This window comes from Grampus griseus (assembly GCF_964374135.1).
Source record: "Grampus griseus genome assembly, chromosome: 14".
NCBI classification, from domain to species: domain Eukaryota; kingdom Metazoa; phylum Chordata; class Mammalia; order Artiodactyla; family Delphinidae; genus Grampus; species Grampus griseus.
In genome coordinates, this window is record NC_139008.1 from 38,674,889 (window position 1) to 38,700,912 (window position 26,024).

Below are 26,024 nucleotides of genomic sequence, written 5' to 3' on the forward strand. Positions count from 1 at the left end.
CTAGCTCCCCTGATATTGGCCAGACCCCTGCTACTTGACACCCTGCTACTTGACTCAGAGGTGGGAGTGCAGGCACACAGTAGGTCTGCAAGCTTGCCTGACACAGCCTCGGTGGCTTCAGACCCAGGGCCCTGGGGAGCAGGGGTGTCCACGCCAGGTGGGCAGGACCCTGATGTGGGCTGGGCACCCCATGACCCCGCTCCATGCACTTGCCCTGCACTGCAGCCACCATGGAGCCAGGCAGCGTGGAGAACCTGTGTGTCGTGTACCGGAGCCGTGACTTCCTGGTGGTGAACAAGCACTGGGATGTGCGCATCGACAGCAAGTCCTGGTGGGAGACGCTGACCCTCCAGAAGCAGCTGCGGCACCGCTTCCCAGAGCTGGCCGACCCTGACACCTGCTACGGGTTCAGGTACCCACAGCAGCCTCCGTCGGTGGGAAGCGGCCCACAGCCCAGCCACCACTGATCCTCTGCCCCATGCCAGGTTCTGCCACCAACTGGACTTCTCCACCAGCGGGGCACTCTGTGTGGCCCTGAACAAGGCAGCCGCAGGCAGTGCCTACAGGTGCTTCAAGGACCGGAGAGTCACCAAGGCTTATCTGGCTCTGGTAAGGCCCAGCTGGTCCTTGGAGCAGGAGACTCCAACACTCAATCCACTTTGATAGCCTCTGGCTGTCAGATGGGTTTCCCAGCAGTGGTGGGTGACCCCGTGAGCAGCATGTGACCCCCTTCCTGGCAGGTGCGGGGGCACGTCCAGGAGAGCCGAATGACCATCAGCTATGCTATTGGCAAGAACAGCACAGAAGGCCGGACCCACACCATGTGCATTGAGGGCACACAGGGTACGGAGGGCAGGGGTTGGGGGCCAGGGGCACAGTCGTCCAGTGGGGACCCTGGGTAGGCTGGGGCAACCCGGGCAGGCGACCTGGGATTGGGGTGGACTCAGCCATGGAGCTGGCCCAGCCAACTCTCTGGGCTTTCCTTGCTCCCTTCAGGCTGTGAGAACCCAAAACCAAGCCTCACTGAGCTGGTGGTCCTGGAACACGGACTGTATGCAGGTGATCCTGTCTCCAAAGTGCTGTTGCAGCCTCTCACGGGTGTGTCCAGGGCGCGTGTGCCCAGGTCTCCTTGCTATCTGCTGATGGTGTCCTGCCTTGGGTATCTCCTGGCACAGGGCACCGAAGTGTCCCCATCACACAGGAAAGGAACCTGCCCAGGGTCTCCCAGCATTGCTGGCCAGGCTGACTCCTCCCCCACACTCAGTCTCACAGCCTGCAGCCTCTTGCCCTGTACGAGGTCGCTCTGGCCTGGGTTCTCTAGTTGATCGAGCATCGCCCTGGCCTCACCAGGGGCAACCCCAGAAGTCGCTTCTGTTCTGAGTTCTGACGTCTTTGTGGCATGAAACAGGGAGGTCTGCTGCCCCCAGGGGTTGTGTGAGGCTTCAAGGACGGTGCTGGGCATGATGTGAATGGGTAGGGGGTGGGCATGGGGTGGCGCCCCCGCCTGACTGGCCCCCTCTCCTCCCCAAAGGACGGACGCACCAGCTGCGCGTGCACTGCAGCGCCCTGGGCCACCCCATCGTGGGGGACCAGACCTATGGCCAGGCCTCGAACCAGGAGGACCAGCCCTTCCGCATGATGCTGCACGCCTTCTACCTGCGCATCCCCACATGCACCGAGTGCGTGGAGGCCTGCACGCCCGACCCCTTCGTGCCCACCCTCGATGCCTGCTGGAGCCCCCACACCCTGGTGCAGCCACTGGACGAGCTCGTCCAGGTCCTGCGGGCTGCCCCAGACCCTGACCCCACAGAAGGGGGCCCCAGGCCCTGCAGCCCCTCCACGCCCCTGCCCGGGCCGGGCCGGCCCCCACCGCCCCCTGCCAAGCTCCCTGAGACAGAAGCACAGCGGGCCTCCTGCCTGAAGTGGCTGTCGGAGTGGACGCTGGAGCCGGACAACTGAGAGCATCGTGCTGGGGTGGGGATGGCAGGCTGGGACTCCAACGGTTGGGGGCTGCAGGTCAGAGTCCTGGACACATCCCTGCAATGGCCAGGCCTGGCCAGCAGGGGGAGCCAGGCAGCTGCAATTCCAGAGGATTAAGCTCTTGGGCTGTGGGACCCACATGGGCCTCCCTCCCAACACCCCAACCCCCACAAACTGCCCCAGAGCACCTCCCTGGTTCTAGAGCCTCAACCCCAGGAACTTATTTGTAGACTTGATCGGGGTCACTCTGGAAGAGGCAGAGCCAGGACCTGGGCCACCCTCAAGGTGGGCTCCTCCTGGGCCCCCAGCCAACACCCCAGAGCACCGTGCTCCACGCTGCTTTGCTTGGACCCTCTGTGGCCATCACCCCAGCCTGGCTGGGTTCTCCATCTGCAGACCTCAACCCTCCTTGCTAGGCCCGTCTGACCTTGTGCCTTTGCTTCTGCTAGACTCTGCCCCCTCCACCTGCATCCTGAGCGTCTCACATGGAGGTGGGTGTGGGCCACACTCCTCAGCCCCCACCTCACGTGCCATCCCTCCAGGCCTGCCCTGAGCGCTGCTCCATGGGGTCTTCCGGGCCCCTAATTGCGGCTGCTGCCTCCGTCACCTGCCTGGCAATTTCCAGGCAGGACCTCAGCCTGAGAGCAAGGGCAGCCCACCAGCCCCCCCCTCCTCCATCCCCACAACACGGCCACGCCTCCCCAGCCATAGCTGAGCTCTGAGAACTGGGAATAAACGCTCAATGACTGACCCTGCAAGTGACCATGAATGTGCCTGATGTGGGGATTTCAGGGGGCTCACACCCCCACCCCATCCCTTCACTGGACAGACCTTTGCCCTAGACCCCAACAGGAGCCAGGACGGACCTTATAATCCTAGCTGCTGACCTGCCCACCCCCCATTCAGTGAACACCCTGCAGCCTTGGTGTGGGGGCTGGGCTCTGAGTAGGGGACAGAGCTGGGTCAGCTGCATCCCTGGAGGACCCCAAGACCCACAGCCAAAACCATCAGAGCATCCACCTGGTCCCACCAGTGTTCTCCGTAGAGCTGCTGCCCTCACAGTGCAAACCTTGGGGCCCTCCAACACCTCAGAATGCCACGGGAGGGCTGGCGCCTACGCCTCCAGCCAGTTTGAGGTCACACACCATGTCCCTGTGCCCAACTAGGCTAGGCCCCTCCTCTTGGCCGGCCAAGGCAGACAGGCCCTATTGTGGGGCTCCTGGGCTCACCCCACCTGTAACCACAGCAAGCTCTCAGCCCGGGTGGAGCCAGAGGCAGCCCCCCACCCCACCCCCACCCCGCATGGGGCCTCTGCAGAGACCCAGGTCCCAGCCTCTGCTCCCCCGTCTCCTCATCTGTAACAGGATCGGAGGGACCCACGGGGCAGCAGCCCGGACAGATGGATGGCTACTGTGATGTGCCCAGCACAACCCTTTCTCGTCAGATGGGGGCGGGGTGGGAGAGCATCACCTTCCTGGCACTCCCACCACCTCACCTCCTTGCTGAGGACTGCCCCACCTCTCCCCCCACCACCCTCCGCTCCACCTCCTTCCCACTACCTTCAACCTCTGCCCTCCTCTCCCCGCCACCATCTGCCCCCCCACACCCTAATGCCCTCCTCTGCCATCAACTCTTACCTGTTTCACCCCCTTCTCAGCATTTCACCACTGTCTCCTCCTTAGGTCCCTGCGGAGCATCAGCCCCTCACCCACAGCGTGGCCCGGCCCCCAGACCCTGCTCAGTGAGTGTGTATAGAGAATGAAAGAATGGTCCCCAAAGGACTCAGGGCCGTGAGCCCACTTTGTGCAGGCTTCCCGCCTCTCCCCACGCCCCCTCCTCACGGCCCCACCCCCTACACCTCTGGGCGGTGCTCAGCCACTGTCATGCCTGCTGTTGCCACACGGGGTCACTGCTGACCCCGGCCCCTCATAGCCCTGTCCTCTTGAGACTGCGGTGACCTTTGGAAGTTCCATTTCCCATGGACACACCCAGGTGCTTCCCAACTGCTGGCACCTGCCAGAGGGTCTGGACCTACAGGGGCTGTGGCCAAGCCAGGACCACCCTGACAGCCCTTCCTTCCAGGGGCCCCCAGGGGCCCCTCCCCACCCAGCTCAGGCAGGGCTACCCCACAACACCCCAAAGGGTGGCCAGGTCTTCCTCTCTGTGCCCCAGCGACTGGCCACATGTTGGGGCCCTCCCTGGGGCACAGGTCCTGAACTCTGGAGGGCGTTTCTCATGCCAGGACAGAGAGAATCATTTTTCTTCAGCTGGCTGGCATCATTGCTGTCCCCCCGCTCAGGTCCCAGGAAGCTGCTGGTGAGGCCAGGGAGCCAAGGGTCACCCCCATCCCCACCCTTCTGTAGCCAGAAGTCTCGGCTGGGCCAGGAACCAGCCTCCAGGGCCCCCACCCCCGACCCCAGCCACAGGGACGGGAGCACACAGCCGACGCCACCACGTGGCCCTGGGGCTCCAGCCCCTGCTTACTGCCAAATGGCCTGAGGAGGTCAGCCAGGTTGGGGCCTTGGGACGACCCTGACTGATGGTCTGCAGGGTAGGACCAGTTGGCTGAGGAGGGGCCTAGGGGAGAGCGGAGGGCAGGCGTGACCCGCCGCAGAGCACTGACCTGGGCATGACAGCCTGGCTCAGGGCCCATGGGCTGAGCCTGCAGAGCAAGCGACAAGACAGACAGGAAGAGGGGTAGACTGGACAGACAGACAGGCAGCCACGGAGGGAGGGAAGGCAGGATGGAAGGGCAACAGGGGCCCATGGGTAGGAACTGCCCTGGGGATGTTCCATGTATATTTCCCCTCTCCCCACAGCCTGGCTCCTCCCCCTGAAGAGCCCTGTCAGCCCCTCTGAGAACCCCCAGGACCACAGATCCCGACCTTGCTCCCTACAGGTATGCTGCCTCTCCCGTTGGCCCCAGGACATGGGGTCCACCCAGTCCATCTGCCCCCCACAGCCTACTGTGGGGCAGCCCGTGAGCGGTCATGCTCCAGGGGGCACAATGCCGGCAGGTCAGGAGCACACCCAAGTGCCCAACCCTGCCCCTGCTCACTCTGTGTGGACAGGGACAAGCCGTCAGCCAGCGTGGGCCTCAGTCTCCTCGTGTGTACGGCAAGCATTGTGCCGTGCTGCTGGCGGGGGCCGGATTCCACGCGCAGTACAGGACAGAGCTGGGGATGGGTGTGACTCTCTACAGCCCAGCACTTGCTCTGTTGCTGTGGTCATTTGTCCACCCGGGGCCTTGGGCTTCCCTAGAGGCCAAACCCAAAAGGGGCAGCCAGCATCTGGCCTCCTGCACTCACTGGCCTATGGGGAGTGTCCTTCAGCCAGGCCTGGACCCTGAGGTGGGTGGAGACCCCACCACCAAGTGACATCCCACCCCCACAGACCCCTCAGCACCCAGAGCTCCAGCAAGCCCTCAGCCAAAACTGACTGCTCCAGAGCTGACCAGCCAGCCTCAGGGGGTCAGTGCTAGAGCCCAGGTGAGCCTGCCCACCTCCAGCGGGACCTGCTCCCTGGACCCCGCCCCCCTCCAGACCCTGGGGGTCACTGTCCTCACTGCCACACACCCTGCCAGATGGAGCTGAGCTGGCCCTCCTGGTGGCCAAGGGGCCCTTGGAAGCCCATCCTGGGCCAGGTGGACGGGGAGTCACTGGACAGTTTTCAGGGGAGAGGGGCTGTCACCACAAGCTCTGGGTGCCCTCCAGCTCTAGATGCTGCAGCTGGACTCCCATGGGGCCTATCCAGGGGCCGGGGAGCGATCCTCAGCTGGTCCCTCCAGCTGCCGGTCCCCCAGGGTCAGCACCTCTGCTTGTCTGCGGGGCTGGCTCGATGGGCATGTGTGGCCCTTGATGCAGGTGGTAGTTGTTCAGCGGCTGAACCCATGTCATGGGGGCTCAAGGCCCCAGAGCCCTCTTGGCCCTGCCAAGCAGAGGCAGATGTGGTGAAAGCTGGGGCCAAGGGCCAGCCTGGGGCACCCAGCCCGCCCCACCTCAGCTGGGGAAGAAGTGTCTGTGGGCATCTTCATTCCCAACCCTCCCGCAGCCACACCTCCTGCTCTGCCTTGGAGACCTGCCCTGTGGAGCCGTCCCTGTCCTGGGCCCCAGGGTGCTGGGCCCCAGGGCCACATGTGTGGCAGGCACAGCTCTCCCATTGAGGCTGCCTGCACACCCTCCCTGCCCCACAGTGCACACACGTGTGGACATGCATAGCCGGCTCTGCTCCAGTATCCACAGTACAGAAACACGCCACATGTCACTCAACCCAGGCCCCACAGTGGGGCCACGAGTGCCTAAGATCCCTGCAGGGGACACATGAACCACATGCACCACGTGTACACATAGATGTGTGTGCTCCTCGGTGCACACGGATGTGCATGTGTGCTCACACATGGATGCCAGCACACGTCAAGTGCAGGTGTACACGTGTACAAACGCAGGTGCGACCCTCAGGGCAAGGTCATGGCTGAGCCAGGCCCCCCAGGGGAGGGGTATGTGCTGGGCAGCCGCCAACTGGGAGCTAAGCCTCCCGCTCCTGTGAGGCTGGGGAGCAGGTGCCCACTGCTCTTGGGGCCTCCAGGGGCTGACAAGGCTGCATCACCTGGTATAGCCCCAGCCCCTCCCCTACACATCTGCCTGGCAGGCGTCACTGCAGGAGTGGGTGGCTGGCAGGGCAGGGTGCTGAGCGAGCTATGGAGGTGAGCGGAGACCATGGTGCCCCCACCCTGCACCACCCCTGCGCCCCGAAGCTCAGTTGCAGGGGCTGACACAGAGCAGGGTGGGACCACTGGTGTCTGGACTCCTGGCACCACGTCTACAATATCCCCGCTTCTGATATCTGCCGCCTGGACCTGGAGCAGCCTCCTTCTAGGACAGACAGATTTCTTGGTGCTCAGGTGGGGGGCGGGGGTGGGACGGGAGCCGCGACCAACTGGACGCACAGGGCCCCAGCTGTGAGTCTGGCCTCTGTGTGGCCCTGGGCAGGTAGCTGAGCCCCTCTGAGCCTCCGTCTTGGCCCCCACTTGGGGCGGTTACCTCCCCATCTTCCTCCTGGGCCATGCAGAGTCCAGAGGCGCACAGGTGCCCCAAGCCAGCAGCCCGTGCAAGGCCGTGGTCCAGGAGCCAGCAGTGTGGACCAGGCTCCCTGGCGCAACCTCCTCCCCAGGCCTCAGTTTCGGTCTCCACCACGGCCAGAGCTGCCAGCAGGCTGCAGCATGGGCTGTGCCCGGGGCCAGGTCTCACTGGGCATCCGAGGCCCTGAGAAGGGAAGGGGGCTGCCTGGGCCGCCTGGTGTGGGGGTGAAGCTGGGGCTGCACCAGGGTAGGTTGGGGGCCAGCAGGCCTCTCACCCCAGCTGCTGCAGGGACTCACTGGGACCGCCGCCCACCCCCACCTCCGAGCTGTTGAGAGAGCTGTCCACTGCAGACACAGCAGCCCAGCTGCAGATCCCCTGAGCCCTGACCTGTGATAAGAAAGCCGGGATTTGGCCTGGCTCCCCCTCTGCTGCTCCCTTTTGTTCCAGAGACACATTGCTTGTGGGTTGTGCCCTCCTGAAAGACGAAGAGACACGGCTGCAGCCCAAGGTTCGGGGTCACCTGCCCTGCATGGCACCTGTCCTGTGTGACCCTGGGTGGTGACCTCCCCTCTGTACCCTGCCCCGGCCTCACCACCTCCTGTCTCCTCTCCAGCTTGACCCAGACCCGCTGCCTGTGACCCCGGTGCCTTCCTGCCAGGATGACCAGTGGGCACCACACAGCCATGGGCCCCAGAGCAGGTGAGATGACTCTCCCTCCCCTCTTGGGAGGCAGCTCCCATGGCCGGCTCCTCGGGGTAGCAGGACCACCCTCTTTCCTCCTGAGCCTCTACTGGGGGTCCGGGAAGGGAAGGGGGTGGCACAGATGGGGCACTGCGGGTGGGGGTTCTGTTGGGGACAAGGCAGGGACAAGGCGGGCCATGGCTAGAAGGGAATGAGCAACCGAGGAGCAGGAGAAGGTGGTAGCTGACCCCTGTCCCTCTGCTCGGGGGCTTCAGGGCTCAGACTGTGAAGACAGAGCCACAGGGGGTGGAGGGAGAAGGTGCACACACGTGGACACTGGTAGGCATGCATACAGGCCATCACATAGGTGTGTACATGCTTCCAGACACACAGTCACATGCCACCAGCTACACATCGTCACAGAATGTATACACTGCCACACCAGCAGGCACACAGGTCTACTGTGTAGTCATGCATGCCATCCCACACATGTACACCTCACCATACTTGTGTATACACCACCACCACTGTACATACCATTAGGGGCACAGGCATACAGCATCAGACAGTCGTGTATACAGGTAGACACACTGCCACACATGTTCACCTGGTCACACAGCACGCTCAGACCCAGGCTGGCACACAGGTGACCAGCACCGTGGAGCTCCCAAGGACTCCGTATTGGGGCTGTCACAGGCCCACCCGGGACACAGGGAGCCCTGGGGAGACCGACACTGGACGCCCCCACACAGATGCTTATGGCCTGTTCTGTTCCAAGTGCCCTGGTGAGCCCAGGCCTCGCCTTCCTGGTGTCACTCACTGCCCACTGCTCTCATCCCCAGGCCGAGGGTGCCACCCAGGGAGGGCTGGATGTCAGCAGGGCCAACATGTGGGCCAGGTGAGTGCAGGTTCGGAGTCACAATCAAGTTTCCCCAACAGATTCCTTGGCAGGCCTGGGTGGGGGTGAGAAGGAGGGACCATCTCCAGGGTCTGCATTTGACGGCCCAGCCATGGCCGGGGCAGGACTGACTCCCGGCTCCTATATGGGGGGCCTGGCCCTGCCTGCCCAGGCCACTCGCTGGAGACGGCTCAGGGCAGCTGGTGTCCTTCATCAGAGTCACACCCACACGGCTGGGACAGGACCCCAGGCCATCGCGGCTGGCTGGGGCCCGGGTCCCCCACCTCGGCCCGGCAGACAATCACTTTTTGTTTTTCTGGGGGGTGCCGCGTCATGCGGCATGTGGGATCTTAGTTCCCCGACCAGGGATCAAACCCACACCCCTTGCATTGGAAGCATGGAGTCTTAACCACTGGACTGCCAGGGAAGTCCCGAAAATCACTTCTTGTCCTGAGGCCTCTCAGCTTTCTTCTTTCCGCCCCAAGCTTTGCTGCCCTCTCCGGTCCCAAACTGAGACTCTGTCCTGGTGGGGGTTGGAGGCCACTGATCTGCCATCAATCAATTGATCAGTCAGTTGACTGATCAGGCAGGGCTGGAGGCCAAGCTGGACCAGCTGGGCCCAGGCTAAGGTCTCATGAGACCTGACCCTCCCCTGTGCACGGATCTTACTAGATTCACATCATGAGGAAGGCCTGGCTGCAGACACCCAACAGGTGCCCTTCAAAACCTCAGCCATCGCTGGGACCTCAGAGCCCCAAGCTCTGGAACTGGGCCTCAACCAGATCCTGAGTCTGGACAGGGGCCACTTTTAAGCCCTGCTCATAGCTCAGAGCCCAGCACCAACAGGGCGCCCTCGGGGGAAATGTGTGGTGTGCATACGCTGACAGCCAGAGCCTTGCTGTCCACACCTCCTGGGTCTCTCACCCCCACCCTGTGTTGAGGAGTCTGACCTCCACCCCAAATGCTGCAGTCTGGGACCCCTACTCCCTCTGCCCCTCACTGTCTATCTCCTTTCTGCCCAGTGCCAACACCTCCCTCCTGCAAGGCTTCTGGTGCCAGCCGGCCAGTCAGCTAGCCCGGGACCAGCTTGCCGCTCTGATCAGGAGGATGGAGACGCAGCATGTCCTCCTCGGAGCCTGGCAGGTCAGCGGCGGCCCTTACCAAGACTGCCTGGGTGTCGAGGGCAAGGGCAGACTCCCTGGAGAAGGGCCCCAGGGACGGGCAGGAAGGGAGGCATCCCTGGCAGAGGACCCAGGCAGCAAGGGCCAGGAATGTGGTGCCAGGACACGGAGTAGCTCTCCTGAGCACAAGGGCCCTGTGCTGGAGAGCTGCACGATTGTCTCTAGCTGACACAAGATGCGCCCCTCAGGTCACCCAGCGGACAGGAAGTTAGCCTCTGAGGTGGGCTTCTCTCTCCCCTGGATGATGTTCCAGTGTGGCCCACTTTGGACTGTTTCCAGGACTTCTCACCAATCACCCACAGACTCCTGCCTCTTGTTCTTGGTTTGGTGAGGGCTTGCCTACCTGGCCTCCATCTGGCACCTGTGGCAGGTCCTCCAGGCTCCCCGAGGGTGAGGGATCTTCCAGCCTGCTGGCCTCTCCTCCACCTGGGCTGTGAGAGGGGCCAGCTGAGCTCACCTGGACCCACAGCTGACCCAAGCGTCACCAGTCCCTGAGTTTAATAAAAGAAAGGAAGGAAAGAAAGCTATTGTCTTATTATAAAATTAATATAAAATTAGTAATAAATCTGAAACAACCCCAAAGTAGGCCAAGTAAGTGGGACAAGACGTCCAGGCAGGGGTGCATTGGATGAGCAGATCCTCAGTGAGCCAATGTGGTGCAGTGGGGGCTGGGGTGGGCAAGGGCCTGATGCCAGAGGAGAGGGGGCTCTCAAGCTGGGTTTGACCCGTTCTGAGGCCAGTTCTCGTTGTGGAGGTTAAGGCAGGAAGAGGAAAACATGAAGTCCAGGGACAGAGAGCCAGCAGGCAAAAGGAGGGGACGGGTGGACGTGGGGACAGGGGCTGAGAGGTAGGTGGGGGGCCCTAAGATGGGCAGAGGGAAAGGGGCTGGGCAAGCCCCCGGCCGGGCAAGGAAGTGACACGCTGCCTGCCCTGCCCAGCTCAGCTATCTGGCCAACCTGGCCGCCCGGCAAGGCCTCCAGGGCGACTTCGAGCTCCACCCCACCAACCTGCTGCTCCTCTACGAATGAGTGCCCCTCCCCGCCCAGCGCCCAGCCGCGTGGGCTGAGCATGCTCCCCAGGGACACCTCAGTCACTCGGAGGCCCCCCAGTTTCCCCCCCTCCTGACAGCCCTCCAACCTTCCCACAGACTGACACAGGTGAGGGAAGCCGACTGCCAGGCCTTCGTCCGCCGCACAGCCCAGGGCAACACAGGGCTGCTGACCAACCTGCCCGACCAGAAGGCCACCCTGCGGCACAGGGCCCTGGCCTGCCTGGTAGGCACCGTGGGCCGGCCAGGCCAGGACAGGACAGGTGACGGGCAGTGGGACCAGGCTCATGCTGACCTGCTGTCCTGCAGGGAGGGCCCCGCCCGAGCCTCAGCACCTCCGACCTGCTGCTCCTCGGGGTCCTGGTGTGTGACACAGATGCATCCAGCATCATGGCTGCAGACCCCCATGTGCTGCAGAACCTGCGGCGCTGTCCCCAGCTGATGGCCGCCCTCAACAGGCTGCTGGCCAGCGGCAGGACCAGGCTCGGGTGAGTGGGGGCCCATGCCATCTGCCCAGGCTTCCCCTCCTCCACCTGATAGAGGAGGCAGCCTGGAGATCAATGTCCACAGCCCCACTGACCTCTAACCTCTGACCCAGCTCCCACCCCACTCTGACCCTGCAGCCTATGGGGTACGGGTTTGAGGTGCCCAGAGGCCTGGGGTGGGAGAGTCTCTGCTGGGCAGGCCCTGGGAATGGCACTCAGAGAGGGTAGGCGGTCTGAGGGGTCTGGGTGCTGTTCAGGGCCCGACACAGAGCCCCCTTCGCACACCAGGCCCTCTGGCTCCTGGAACCTGGAGGGGCTGCAGGCTCTGGGACCCCTAGCCACCTACATCAGCCCCAGCCTGTGGATGCAGCTGCAGGAGGTAGGGCAGCACCCCGGGGCAGGTGGGGATCCAGCCAACCTTCCACCAGCCTGCCCAGGCCTGATGGTCGGCCGGCAGCCACTCTGATGCCCAACTGCTGTCCCCAGTCGCTCCCCGTCACAGAGTTTCTGTCTGTGGGGAGGAAGGAGGGAACAGGTAGCCCTGGTGGCCCTCCCCAGGGTGTGGACTTTCCAGGCCCGCCCGCCAGGCCGTGGGCCTAGACTTCTTTGGCAGCATAGTGGCCATAGTGGCCACGGGCAGGGCAGCTCAGCCAGTGTGATGCCAGGCGCTTTGGCACTGGCTTCCTCGAGGCCAAGGCCAAGTTGGTACCTTCACGGCCCAAGCGGGACACAGGTCAGTGTGGCCACCATGGCCTGGGGATTTCACATCTCCCCCTGCTCGGGCTCCTCATCCCGGAGTGGGGGCACCAGAGGCATGGCACCCTCTGCCTGGACCTCCTGAGCTTGGCCCAGGGTCTCTGTCCAGGTTGAGGGGAGTGGTCAGAGTCTGGTGGGGCTGGACTGGGAGTTGAGACCAAGGTCAGGGTTGAGTCAGTCTGGTCCAGGCCAAGTTTTTGGCTAGGAGTCAAGCTTGGGAAGGGTCAAGGTCAGGAGTGAGGTGGGGCCCAAAGTCAGCAGCAGTGCTGACCAGCTGGGTCCTCAACACCCGTACTCCACCTTGCCACAGGGAGACCCTGCATCCCTGGCAACATCACTGCAGCCACGCTGCACAATGACCTCTTCTTGGTACGCTACGACTGCGTGCAGCTCGAGTCCTGCCTGGGCAGCCGTGTGCTCAGGGCCAACCTGGACCCCCTGCTGCAGCACCCACTGCCCACCCAGTGCCAGAAAGTCGTCAAGGCCAAGCTGGCTTAGGTGCGCCAGCGACCGGCAGTGGGAGGCAGGTGGTGGGCCGGCCGTGTGGCCTGACCACCACCTGCCTCCCACTGCAGGTCTACCCAGGCAGCGTCCCCGAGGAGCAGCTGCAGCTCATCCCCTCGCTGGCCTACCTCTACTCCCATGTGGAGACTGGCCAGTGGCACATCACGTCCAAGGACACGGTCGTGGCCCTGCTGGCCCCAGACGGGGCCCTGGAGAACCAGACAGAGGTGAGGGTGGGGGTGGGGGTGGGCAGGGGACCCCGCTGACCCTGGCCTTGCAGACCCGAACCCTGCCCACAGGTCATCCTGCAGAAGTTCCTGGACCACAACGGCACCATCACCAGTGCCCTGCTTGTGGCCAACGGGGGCTCCCGCCTCTGTTGGATGAGCCCCCGCCAGATCCAGGCCATCCGGCCCTTGGAGTTTCGGTGAGCCCACCCAGCAACCCACCCCCCACACCTCAGAGCCACCTCCACTCCTCGGCCAAGGAAGGATTCTATGGGGGCCCAGGCCAGGCCATCGTAGGTAATTAGCTTCCTTCCTATGGCCTCCGTAACAAAAGATTAGAGTGGCTAAAAACAACAGAAATGTGTCCTCTCACAGTCTGGAGGCCAGAAGTCTGAAGTTAAGGTGTCAGCAGGGCTGGCCTCCCTCTGAAACCTGTAGGGGAGGCTCCTTCCTGCCTCTTCCAGCTTCGGGGCTGCATCACCCCCATCTCTGCCTCTGTCACAGCTGGCTTCCCACTGTGTCCGTGTCCAAGTTTCCTTCTTCTTATGACACCAGTCGTTAGATTCAAGGTCCACCCTAAATCAGTATGACCACATCTTAATTTGATTACAGCTACAATTAGGAAAGACCCTATTTCCAGATAAGCTCACGTTCTGAGGTTCTGAGTGGACATGAACTTGGAGGAGACACTACTGAACCTAGCACGGAGAGCAAGAGGAAAGCTGTGGTTCAGAAAGCGGGAGCCAGGCCCAGCGTCCAGAGGAGAAGGGGCCTCTGGCCTGCCTATCAGCCTCACCCCCCACCCAGGCTGGCCGGAGCCCTAGACATCTCCTCCTGCCCTCAGAGCCGCAAGAACGTGCTCTACGACAAGGCCCGAGAGGCCTTCGGCACCGCCAGAACTGTAGACGCCTACTACAGCTTCACGCCTCCCCCTACCTCGGTGAGACCTCGCCCTGCGTAGGGCACGCCTCCCGGAAGCCCCGCCCCTCATCGCTGCCCCGCCCCTAGGCGGTGCCCCCGTGGAGGAGCTGCGGCACCTGCCCCAGGCTAACGTCTCCGTGGACATTGACACTTTCACCAGTCTGAACACCCGAGTGCTGCAGGTGGGCCGGGGGCTACCCGTCAGGGGGTGGGGCTGGCCTAGACGAGGATGCCTAGGTTACGGTCTGCAGGCCCCAACACCCACCCCAAAGTCGGAGGTGTGCAGGCAGTGTGGGCCCCAGGTCACTTCTCCAGGTGCGTTCTGCTGGGTCTCACCCCTGCGCTCCGGCCAAGCACTGACCCCGCCCACGACCCCTCGCTCCCTTCGCAGAGCCTGAGCGTGGGCAACGTGACGACGCTGCTGGGCCAGAACATGGGGGACCTGCAGAAGGCTCACAGCCACCCCACCATCAGCTCCTGGCTCTGCAGCCTCAATCGGTCAGCCCTGGGCGAGCTGGGCCTGGACACGGACCCAACCGGCCCCACCGGCCTCACCCACGTGACAACTAGGACCCCCAACACCATCCCCTGGATGCCCCATCTAGTCCCCACCTCAGACCGGCCTTGGAGCACTGACCCCAGCTCAGGTATGCCTGCACCCACCCTCCCCACTCCAGCGGGCCATCCCCGCTCTGCCCTGTGTGCCCCCCCTCCCCCAACTGCTACTAGCTTCTTGTCTTGCGCCCAATCTCATTCAGCGTTGGCCTACTCTTTCCATCTGCCTCCTCGGGTGACATCTGGGTGACACTGGCTTCACCTCGCATTGCCTGCTGAGGGACACCTCCTCCAAAATCTGCTGAGCAGCAGAAAGTGGAGAGTGGGGAAGTTTTGAGGTCCCCATCGGGACCCAGAAGAGCAGCTGTACATGGGGGTCCTCACTGCTCTTCCCCACCCACAGGGATGGTGTGAGCCCTGAGCCCGGCGCAGGGGCCGCCCAGGCCTGGGGGAGGCAGGACAGCCTGGGGGCTCCCAGCTGGACTGAAGGGTGCTCCTTCCATGTTCCACCTACAGGCAGCCCACCTGGGGTATCTGCCACTTGCTGTGGCCCTGCCGTCAGGCCTCCTGTGGCTGCTGTATTGGAGCACCCTGGGGCCCAGGTGGAACCACTCACAGGGCACGTGCCCCATGGCCTCCAAAGACAGCGCTGCCCCAGCACCACTTGCAGGAAAACCGGGGTTGGTAGGTGGAGCTGGCTGCCTGCCTAGACCAAGATGCCTGCCCCATGCCCAGGGGACCTGGCCACGTCCCACATCCCAGGGGCCTGCAGGGCCAGTCCCTGCCCACACCCAGCTCCCAGGACCTGGAGCCAGACTGAGGACCTGGGCCCAGGGTCACTGCCCCAGCCAGTGAGGGAGATGCTGCCCCTGCCCTCTGGCTTCTTCCAGATGAAGAACTGGGGTTGGGGAGGGGTTTCCGCGGACTGACTTCGCTGATTGATTTGAATAAAGGACAAGGTGGTCTTCCTGCCTGTGTCCCTTTGCTCTGGGCCTGAGGAGGGACAGAGACCCTCTTAACTAGGATCAGGACTCCAGCCTGCCATCTCCTGGGGCAGCAGTGTCACCAGAAGCCACCCTGAGTGTTGGCCTGGCCTGGGGGGAGACCCAACAATGGAAACAGCATCAGGAAGGCCCTGAGGGCCCCCCTGCCTGGAGTCCCTCCCCTTTCCAAGTGCAAAGAGGAGGGTTGAAACCCAGGGAACCCTGTCAACTGGGCCACAGCCATCAGGGCCCTCCCACCCAATTCTCAGAACACCACAGGGCACCTCTTCGAGGGGGGATGGGGCTTCTTTTATTGAGCTCTGGTGCCCTCGGGGTCAGACAGAGACCACCCAGGCCTACTCCCAGCCAGGTGGTGTCTCCATGGCAGGGCCCAGTTCCCAGAGCATAGCAGTGGGGTCAGTTCAGGATCAAGGCCAGGAGCCGACTTGGGGTCACAGTGAGCACAGGTCCAGGTCCTAGTCTGAGGAGGTGAGGGCCTCCGGAGGAGTCCTCTGCACAGAAAACAGGTGACTCAGACCCTGCCCCTCACTCTGCCCGACACCACCCGGCTGGCCACCCCAGCCCATCTCAGACGTTGAAGTCCAGGACCAGGTAGCCGTTGGGGGTGCCGCCGTGGAGCCCCAGCCCCAGACTGTCCAGGTCCTCCTGCGACTGCCAGGAGATCCAGTCCCACAGTGGGCTGTTCCCCTCCTTAGCCTTCAGGCCCACCAGGTTTGCACCCAGAAGTTTCTGCACCTCAGCAATGGTCAGCGGCTGCCAAAGCCCCCAGACAGGGCTCAGGGCCTGCCTGCCTTTCCCCAGAAGGCTGCTGTCCTCTACTGTGTCCAAACCATCCCATGCTGCCCCACCCACAGACCCTTCCTTGGCCCTTCCAGACTTCGGAGGGGGTTTTGGCTGCCTCTCCTGAGACCCTGCCACACCAGAGGCCCTGCCCTTCTCCATGGCCCTACCAGCACAGCCTCTCTCTGCAGCTTCTTGAATGTGGCCACATCCATGTTTATGTTCTGCTGACTGAGAACCCACAGGTCCTCCATGGGGGCCCCACCTGCCCACGGGGAGAGGGGCCCCCAAGTGTGAGACCTTGCAGCAACCCCCAGTCTCACCCTCTGACAACAGGCTACCAGAAGCCAATTCCTTTACCAAGAGTCCCTTTTCCTAAGAAATTCCTGGGACCCTGGTTTGCCTGGTGACCACCTGACCCTCTGGGTTGGAAGATAGGCTGGGGGTGCCCAGAACTCACAGGGTCTCAGCCTACACACACTTGGAGGGATGGAGGGCACATTGACCACCAGTCACACCACCAGCAGGCTGCCCAATGAGAGGGGGAGCCTCAGGGATCACGCCCCCCGTGTCCTCCCGGGCTCACCCAGGTAGGGCTTGATCCTTGTGAAGTATTCAGACCCGCTCATGTTCTGGAAGGCGATGCGGGCCTTGGGGTAGAGGACAGCCATCTGCCATGGGCTGCATGTGTCCAGGTCCTGGGGCCTGGTCGCCCTGAGGAGGCAGCATAAGGCCGGGCAGTGAGCTCGGAGCACAGCACACCCACCACACCTGACAGACCCCAGGACTCACCAAACAACGTTGAGCTGCATGAAGCCCAGCTGCTCAGGGCTGAGGAGGCACAGGTAGGTAGCGGGGAAGGTGGCCAGGGTGTCCAGTGTGGCCTTGTCCAGCTGGCCCCCTCCCCCTACATAGCGGGCAATGAGGGCGGCCACCTGTGGGAGGAGGCCACTCAGTGGCGTGGAGCAGGGAGAGACATATCCCCTGGGGCCTGCACAACCTCACACCCTGTGCAACCCCCAGGCCTGTACCACCTCACACTCTGTGCCCCCCAGGCCTGCCCAACCTCAAACCCTGTGCCTTCCCCTCCCCACCTCCGCAGCCAGTCACCCGAGCATCCATCCCATGCCCTTTGCTGACTTTGAGCAGAGATTTCACGGTCTCCAGGGAAGTCACATTCCACTTGTGGATGTCCTCGGGGGTCACCCAAAGGAAGAAGTACCTCAGGTGCTGGATCAGGGACTCAGGGTACCCCTGTGGGTAGAACTTCCGGGTCAAGGGACTGTGACGGCCGCCGCCACTCCCCGGGCAGCTGGGAAAACTGTGCTACAGCAGGCAGGCGGGAGTCCTGAACTACCTCATCCAATTTGCGCTTGAAAATGTGCAGCTGCTGGTAGGTGAAGGGCACCAGGTTCACCTGGTCCATCTGAGCGGCCAGCAGGGCTCCGTCCACACAAGCCTCCAGCTCCCACTCCTCGTAGAAGACAAGGTTTTCGTCCAACACTTGGGCCTTCCGCCCCGGGGGGCAGGCCTTCTCTGCAGGGGCAGGCAGTGGGTTGGGGGCTGGCCATCTCCTGTCAACCTCCTCTTCCTTCTGCACCCACGCTGAGACCCTGGGCACCACATGACTCTCCAGGCCTCAGTTTACCCATCAGCAAAATGGAGCAATTTTGTTCACTCTCCTGCATTGTCATGATTGAATGAGTTGAGTGGCTAGGAAGGGCTGCAGGTGTGGACAAGTGAGACCTCACAATGCTAGCTCCCCATCCCAGTCTCCCCACGCAGCTGGGCACCGTGCTCACTCTCTGTGCACTGCTGGGCCCTCAGAAGGATGACGGTCACCTCAGGCCGCTGCCAGGACAGGTCCCATTGCAGCCATGGGGTCATGACACCTTGAGAACAGAGCAGGGCTGGGACTGAGCCGCGAGTGTCCTGGCTTCCAAGGACCCCCACCCAGGGCCAGAAAACCCTCCCCTGATTCCCCAGAGGGGCCTTACCAGTTCCGTGTCTGCAGCCTGGGCCCTGGAAAGTAGCACCCACCCTGCAGGGGAAGGGACACCAGGCTCGAAGGGATGGCAGGGGCTCCACCCAGGGTAGGAAGGAGGCAAAGCCGGCCCCTTCCAGCCCCATGCACACTCCATGGGTGTGGAAGCAGAGGGTTAGGCCCCTCACCCTATGGTGTCACAGCCCATGACACCGAACCAGGGAGCACAGGCCTCCCACATCCTCCTCCTGGGGCCCCTCTGCTCAGGGCAGGCAGAAACCTGTCCCATGGGCACCCTCAGTTTGGCCTGTGCCCCCATCACCACCCTGCCTCTGCCTCCAACCCCATAGGGCACTGTGGTGCAGCGGGGGTGCCAGACACAGTCATCTCTGGGGGCAGAGACAAGGCTAACAGCCTGCCTGGGACTCAAGGCACCTGCCGAGATTCAGGACACTTCTCTGGAATCAGGGGCACCTGCCCAGGACTCGGGACACCTGCCCGGGAAGGGGCTGGGGGGCACTGCCCACAGCCGGAGAGGATGTGTAGAGCAGGTAGAGCCTTTCCTAAGGCCCCGACCCCCTGAGGACCCTTGGCTGCCCTCTGTGCTCTCTGCACACCAGCGTTTTGCGGCAACCCGCCCTCATGACTCACCGAGGCAGAGAAGAAGCAAGAGGCTGCCGTGGGTGGGAGTCCCACAGGACCCCACGCGGGGTTGAGCAGTCTGCAAGGCCACAGTCTGTGGAGGACAGCCACTCTGATGTCCTCCCTGCTTCCCCGCCCCAACCATGTCACCCTACCCATGACTGCCCCGGGCCAGTGCGGGGCCTCGGGGGGTCCCCAGGTCAAACCTTCACAGGCCTCCACAGCAGTGTCTGTGCTGCCGCTGGCCCTTCTCTCAGAACCAACCAGCAAGCCTGCCCCGCCCCCTCCAGGAAACTGGCCCCTCAGCCAGGAGTGTCAGGTCTGAGTCAGCCTGGCCCCCAGCTGTGAGGGCCCCAGTGGGCAGCCAGCAGCTGGCGCCTGTCTTCTCTCCCTGCAGGGCAGGGCAGTGCAGGACAGGGCAGGAGAGTTTCGTGCGAGGAGGCAGGACCGCCTCTGGCTCTGGCTGGCCTGTTTCCCCCACTCAAAACAGGGGAGCTGGGCTTCCCTGGTGGCGCAGTGGTTGAGAGTCCGCCTGCCGATGCAGGGGACACGGGTTCGTGCCCCGGTCCGGGAAGATCCCACATGCCGCAGAGCGGCTGGGCCCGTGAGCCATGGCCGCTGAGCCTGCGCGTCCAGAGCCTGTGCTCCGCGACGGGAGAGGCCACAACAGTGAGAGGCCCGCGTACCGGGAAGAAAAACAAAAAAACAAGGGAGCTGAGCAGTTCTGGGCTGGGGGTCAGGCTGAGCGACCCCTCACCCTGCAGCGTGGCCACCCTCCCCTCCCACCCACAGCCGCAGGTGCTGGGCTTTGTGCAAACCCAGGGCCCTGCGCAAACCCAGGGCCCTGCCAGCTGGACAAGGCTGGCAGGGCCCACCAGCCCACTGCTTTCCCTTCTGAGGTCGCTCCCAAAGCAGAGGCCTGGGCAGTACCAGAAGGAGTTCCCTGGTAGCCTAGCAGTTAGGACTGCAGGCTCTAACTACCGTGGCCCGGGTTCAATCCCTGGTCAGGGAACTGAGATCCCATATGCCATGTGGCATGGCCAAAAAAAAACAACAACAAAGGGTGATACCCTTTCCCACCTGCCAGCCCTTAGGGTGGGGCAGTGGGTGGGCATTCTGGGAAGACCCCCGTGTGCTCTCTGAAGTGGGGTTTGGGGCCTGTGGACAAGTGTGGGTGGCAGGTGGGTGGGGAGCCGCTCCCCACAGAATATTGTCCCCGAGTAGATAGGGGCCTGCAGGAGACCAAACTGCCTTCCACACCTGCCCCTCCCAAGAAGGCCTGGAGCCAGAGGCCACCTAGGGCTGGTGGAATGGAACCATCCCTTCCCCCAAACCTCCACCCAGGCCTGTGTCGGCCCCACCCCTGGCTCAGAAATTGGTGGGGGGGGGGGAGGGCACAGAAATTGGCGGGGGCGGGGGGGCACACTTATGCTTCAGCAACCCCTTTCAGCAGGGCAAAGAGCCCAGCCTGCGGGGAGTGTCCTGGGGAGCTCCCCTCCCCTACCAGGCCCCCAGAACAGAAAAGAGGCAGTTGAGTGGGGCCCCTGCCCCCGGGGTGGGTAAGGCCAAGCAGGAGCTATGCCTCCCCCTGCTGTCTCCCCTCAGCCCCCACTCCAGCCCCGTGTAACCAGGGACCCCTTGCACCCCAGGTAGGGGCTCCCTCAGAACCCCTGCAGCCCACCGTGGGCCCTAGAATCTGCAACCTTCACACCTCCTACCCCCAGATAGGCCAGGCGGGGCCACAAAGGCACCTCAGCTGTCTTAGGGCTGCAGCTTCCAGAGTGGCCCAAGTGTGACCTGCCAGAGTCACGTCTGTTTCAGGCAGTCCAGGGCACGCATATTTGTGTGACAAGGAAACAGTCCCCTCACCATGCTCTGTCTCCCTATCCAAGGCTGCTCGGATGCTTCCCTTTCTGGTACCTGGGATGGTCCCATCTCCAACCCTGAGTCCTTCAAGACCAATGTCCACCTGGTCATCTGTCACTCATTAACCACCTGCACACTCCCTGAGTGCCTACAGCATGCTGGGCCCTGCAGAGATGCTGGCACATGCTGGAGCAGGTGATTCGAGCCCTGCCCAGGACCTGGGGGTGGGCCTGCCTGCTAGCATGTGGGGTCTGGGGTCTGAGTGGACCACAAGCTCATCAGAGTGGCATGTGAGGTAGAGGCAGCTGTGTCAGTGACAGAGGAATGGCCAGCTCCAACCCTGAGCCTAAGAACCATGAGCTCACAGCCTTCAGCAGGTGTGCAGCTGCAGGACACTGGCTGAAGCTCTCTCCTGCCCCACCTGTCTCACCCACCCCAGCCCAACTTCGGTCCCCAAGGTCTGGCCCTCAAGTGGTGGCAAATGAAGTCAGACCACATTCCCTGCCAGCCTCAGGCCTGTCTGGTGAGAGCGGGAAGGGGCACGGATCACAGGTTTAGGGTCTTCGATGCAGGGTCATTTAGTCTTCCCCAAGCACAGAGATGCTGTGTGGCTAGCCTGGGGTCACACAGCATGTCAGGAGCAGCTGGGGCAAGGGTAAAGCTGACCGAAGGCACAGCCCTCTGAGGCCAGGGGAGCTTGTCCTCGCTGCTCCCCAAGTGCAGTGAGGACTAGGGTGGAGGAATCCATATGGTGGGCAGGGATGGGGGCTGCCCTACCTCCCCCAGCCTGCTTGTTTGGGTCCCAGTACCAGCCTCTGCCTAATCCCTGCTCCCACCCAGAGCTGCTTGGCTGGAGGTACTGAAGGAGGTGTCCCCTCCCTCACCTCCCCCAGCATGCCCTCCATCATGACCCCACCCCACACAGATGAGGCCAAGGTTCTGCGCATCTTCTGATTCGGTTTCCTCAACTGGGAAGCAGCAGGGCAAGAGGTGGGAGCCTCTGGGGTCTGTCAAGGGAAACGAACAAGGCTCGGGCCAGCAGTGCTCAGGCCATAGGAATGCGCGGGTGGAGGCCTGGGGAGGGGCTGCAGGAGGCGGGGTGGGGGGTGGGGGGGAGCCACCTCTGCCTCTCCCTCCCTGGGCAGTCATGGGAGCTCCAGGCGGGCTGACCCGTCAGGTACCAGGCATGTGTGTGGAGCCAAGGCCTCACCTCGTGGGGTCTTACTCTCCCTTCTCAGGTGGTACAACAGAGGTTCAGTGCCGAAGAGAGGCCACAATTGCAGGGCAAGGCAAGGGCGTGGTCCCCGTCTCCACCCACCCACAGCTGGTGCCCTGAGGGTCTCCACCCCAGTCAGCAGGATGTGACTCCCTGACTCCCAGGGGTGAGTTCCAGGCTCAGGTTGGCGTGGTGGTGCAGTGGTCAGGTGGAGGGCTGCAGGAGCTCACCTGCCCAGGCACTGGCCGTCTCCCGGATGGGAGGTGGAGGCTACCTCTGTGCTGGCCAGACGCCAGTGTCCGCATGCGGATCCTGGCACCACAGCCTTTGTGTGCGCCCCTGGAGCCAGAGTCCCTGGTGGCTCCCTCGATCCCCCCACCCCGCCCCCCTGCCCTCCTATACTTTTGTGAATAGGAATTCCCTGTGTGGAATCTGTCTGGTCTCTGACCTCTCTCCGTGGGCTAGGTTTTCTATTATGTACAGTCGAGCCAAATGCTAATTAGTACAGAATTCAGGAAGGCTGCCAGGTACAAGAACCAACTCCCAGAAAGAGTAAGTGCCTTTAAAAAAAAAAAGTCCTGTCCATAGATAACAACTGAAAAATTCTGGACAAAATATAAAAAAACAGTTCCCTGAGGGCTCTGGGGAGTGAAGGAAAGAAGCCAGATTTTGGACGGGAATTGATACTTGATGGAAAATGCCAGAGTGGATTTCCCTTTGTGGGTGTGGCTTTGTGGTGTGCGGTGCTCAGACACCAGCAGAAATCCCACCATCTTTCTGGCCGAAAGAGCCAAAGGAAGGAGCCCAGAATAACCAGACAGCAGAGAGCGGTGGAGAACTCTGAAAAGGAGAGAGCCAGAGGAGGGGACCCCAAATTCTGTGTACCAACTCTACCCAGGCCTCTTGCCGACGCCTGAATCATGTGTGTGCAAGGTAGACAGCTCAAATGACAAACTGGCCAAGACTGAGCTCTGCACTCTTTGGGAGTGGCAGAGGTCACAGTTCAAGTATGACCAAGTTCATTGCCTGCCCAAACAGAAGCAGCAACAGTCCTTGTAGGAATATAACAGAATGCAGTGTCTACACAACAAAACAGTCACAATGTTCATGATGAAATCAAAAACTGCTCGGCACAGGGAGAGCTGGGAGACTGACCCATTCTCCAGGGAAAAGAATCTGCTCAGGCTACGGTAAGACAGTATTAGAATTACCAGACAATAAGGTCATGGAAAAATGGGTTCTCATGAATGCAGAGGTAGGAAAAAAATGAAAATATTTTTAAAAGAACCAAATAGTAAATTTTAGAAATGAAAAATACAAAATCTGGAATTTAAAAATTCACTAGATGGACTGGACACACCTGCCAGGTGTGTCCAGGATCAATCACTTCCAACTGAGGGTTAGGTGGGGCCCCCCAATTGCACAGTTAAATGAATTTTGAGATGTGGATGGAAGGTTCCTCTGTGCCCACTTGCAGGAACTGCAGTTTGAGCCCAAAAGACACAGCGGCTGCAAGACACAGTGGGTGGGAATGAACAGTTCACGTCCTGTTTTAACTTTGATGGCACAGGAGGCGTATGAAACACGTTACTTTTGTTGCTAAAATGATGGTCACGCAGTACGTGTTTTGCGTGTAAGCTCTGTTTTCCCTTGTAATTTTAGGTTGCCTTCATTAAGAAACACTATCAGGGGACTTCCCTGGTGGTACAGTGGCTAAGAATCTGCCTGCCAATGAAGGGCACACAGGTTTGATCCCTGGTCCAGGAAGGTCCCACATGCCACGGAGCAACTAAACTTGTGCACCACAACTACTGAGCCTGCGTGCCTAGAGCCCATGCTCCACAACGAGAGAAGCCACCGCAATGAGAAGCCTGTGCACCACAACGAAGAATAGCCCCCGCTCGCAGCAACTAGAGAAAGCCGTGCACAGCAACAAAGACCCAACACAGCCAAATAAATAAATAAATTTATTTTTAAAAAAGGAACACTATCAAGTCAGAAGCAAAAGCTAAATTCCAAAGCCATTTGGTGTTCAATAATTCAGGTTAAAGGAACAACGTTGAATTGTATGCTTTAAGTGGGTAAGTTGCATGGTGTGGGAATTCTTTCTCAGGAAAGCTGTTTTGTTTTGTTTTGTTTTGTTTTGTTTTTTGTGGTACGTGGGCCTCTCACTGCTGCGGCCTCTCCCGCTGCGGAGCACAGGCTCCGGACGCACAGGCTCAGTGGCCATGGCTCACGGGCCCAGCCGCTCCGCAGCATGTGGAATCCTTCCAGACCGGGGCATGAACCCGCATCCCCTGCATCGGCAGGTGGACTCTCAACCACTGCGCCACCAGGGAAGCCCCAGGAAAGCTGTTTTTAAAAGACAGGCCAAAGATCTGAACAGACAGTTCATAAAAGAAGACGTGTGAATGGCCGATAAGCACATGAAAAGATGCCCAACTCACTGGGGAGATGCAGATCAAACCCCACACAAGACACACCCGCCAGAACGAGGACACTTAAAGGGTCTGACAAGGAAAGTGTGTCTTGGGCGTGGGGCAGTGGGACTCACACCTGGTGGTGGGAGCACAAGGCAGTGCGGGCATTTCTGCTGCGCATTTTTTGTTTTTGTTTGGCCACGCCATGCAGCTTGTGGGGTCTTAGTCCCCCGACCAGGGATCGAACCCAGGCCCCTGGCAATGGAAGCGCAGAGTCCTAACCACTGGACCGCCAGGAAGTCCCTTGACTAAGTTATTTATTAAAGCCATCTCCTGCCATAAGTAAAGGGACAGAAGATCAGTATAATGGTCATCACTGGATACAAGAAGGTGAGCTTAAGGTCCTATACACTTTTCTGGTCCATGTGTGCAGAGTAATGGTCCAAACCAGTGCTGTGGTCCCCACTGGGTAGTGGTCCAGGTTCTCTTTATTCATCTTCATAGCCAGTTGGAAGTGAATTCACATGAGGATTATGGAATAGGGTATGGTTACCATCTCCCCAGGGAAAGGGCTTAGCCCTGATGCGGAGATGCGGGCAGGTGATGAACTCAGGTCTCTCCTCCTCTCCGTGGTGCTTCAGGAAGACGTTCAGCGTGCTCACTCCCACCCCGGGAAGCGCAACAAAGTAGGTGAGGGCCTTCCACATGCGAGCTGAGCCCTCCTCACCACGGCGCCACTCGACATAGGCTGCTCCAGCTGCAGCTGGGAACGAACCTCGCAGCCCAGAAACCCAGGATCCAGCTGCTGCCGCCATTTTCCACCTGGATCCGGCATTTTCTTAAGAAGTTAGGTATACTCCTAACCATACAACTTAGCCATTCCCCTCCTAAGTAATCCCTCCAGAGAAATAAACCTGGATGTGCACACAAAGTCTCGTACGTGAATATTCATAGCAACTCTATTCACAATAGCCAAAAATGGGGAAAAACAAATTTCCATCAGTAGACCAATGGACAAACGAAATATGGTATTATTCATATGCTGACCTACTGGTCAGCAATAAGAGGGAACAGACTACTCATACTTGGGGGGAAAGGATGAACTTCAACATCATTATGCTGAGTGAAAGGGGCAGATATCAAAGGGTACATAATGTATGATTCTGTTTCTATAAAAATGTTAAATTGCAAACGAATCCCTCATGACAGAAAGCACATCACTGGTTGCCGGGGCCAGAAAACTTCACTAAAACTCAGGATTCCTGTTCGCAGGAATAACAGTGAGGAATCTTTTGGGGCTGATGGAAATGTTCTGTCTTGACTGAGGTGGAGATTTCACGGATGTGTGTAACCACCAAAGCTCTTTGGACTGTACCCTTTAAATGGATGCCTTTATTGTGCATAAACTGTACCACAATAAGATTGATTTAAAAATCAATAGCAAGGGCTTCCCTGGTGTCGCAGTGGTTGAGAGTCCGCCTGCCGATGCAGGGGACACAGGTTCGAGCCCTGGTCCGGGAAGATCCCACATGCTGCGGAGCAGCTGGGCCCGTGAGCCATGGCTGCTGAGCCTGCGTGTCCGGAGCCTGTGCTCCGCAACGGAAGAGGCCACAACAGTGAGAGGCCCGCGTACCGCAAAAAAACAAAGAATCCGCCTGCCAATGTAGGGGACACGGGTTCGAGCCCTGGTCCGGGAAGATCCCACATGCCGCGGAGCAACTAAGCCTGTGTGCCACAACTACTGAGCCCGCGTGCCACAACTAGAAGCCACCGCTGTGAGAAGCCCACACACCGTGCA

At 61.1% G+C, this 26,024-nt stretch overlaps 3 protein-coding genes and 1 pseudogene across 5 annotated transcripts; 2 read left to right on the forward strand and 2 right to left on the reverse strand.

Moving 5' to 3' along the window:
• Positions 1-203: 203 nt before the first annotated feature.
• RPUSD1 (RNA pseudouridine synthase domain containing 1) lies at positions 204-1,959 on the forward strand (the record flags this gene model as incomplete). Of its 2 annotated transcripts, none has more annotated exons than XM_082670553.1 (5): positions 204-412; positions 486-609; positions 741-843; positions 997-1,098; positions 1,532-1,959. In XM_082670553.1, 5 exons carry the CDS (start codon positions 204-206, stop codon positions 1,957-1,959), a joined length of 966 nt encoding a protein of 321 aa, XP_082526679.1. The 2 variants fall into 2 exon arrangements, with proteins under 2 accessions (XP_082526679.1, XP_082526680.1); XM_082670554.1 differs by having other exon boundaries at positions 231-364.
• A 506-nt stretch (positions 1,960-2,465) lies between these two features.
• Positions 2,466-15,134, forward strand: LOC309832717 (mesothelin-like protein; the record flags this gene model as incomplete). The annotated part of the gene is given in 21 exon segments (XM_082670701.1): positions 2,466-2,471; positions 3,663-3,721; positions 7,506-7,566; positions 7,672-7,757; positions 8,518-8,637; positions 9,660-9,780; positions 10,757-10,842; positions 10,966-11,092; positions 11,176-11,354; positions 11,640-11,730; positions 11,939-11,982; positions 11,984-12,090; positions 12,418-12,602; positions 12,683-12,838; positions 12,911-13,038; positions 13,646-13,760; positions 13,763-13,778; positions 13,847-13,941; positions 14,151-14,406; positions 14,831-14,994; positions 15,087-15,134. Coding segments are annotated over 21 exon segments (2,250 nt in total).
• A 751-nt stretch (positions 15,135-15,885) lies between these two features.
• On the reverse strand, positions 15,886-17,985 carry MSLN (mesothelin; the record flags this gene model as incomplete). The annotated part of the gene is made up of 7 exons (XM_082670702.1): positions 15,886-16,071; positions 16,269-16,363; positions 16,685-16,812; positions 16,891-17,089; positions 17,193-17,364; positions 17,456-17,634; positions 17,901-17,985. The coding sequence occupies 7 exons, from the start codon at positions 17,983-17,985 to the stop codon at positions 15,886-15,888; spliced, it is 1,044 nt and encodes a 347-aa protein (XP_082526828.1).
• Positions 17,986-24,592: 6,607 nt separating this feature from the next.
• On the reverse strand, positions 24,593-25,041 carry LOC309833130 (cytochrome c oxidase subunit 6A1, mitochondrial-like; annotated as a pseudogene). Its single transcript has one exon. The product of its transcript is annotated as a cytochrome c oxidase subunit 6A1, mitochondrial-like (transcript).
• Positions 25,042-26,024: the final 983 nt, after the last annotated feature.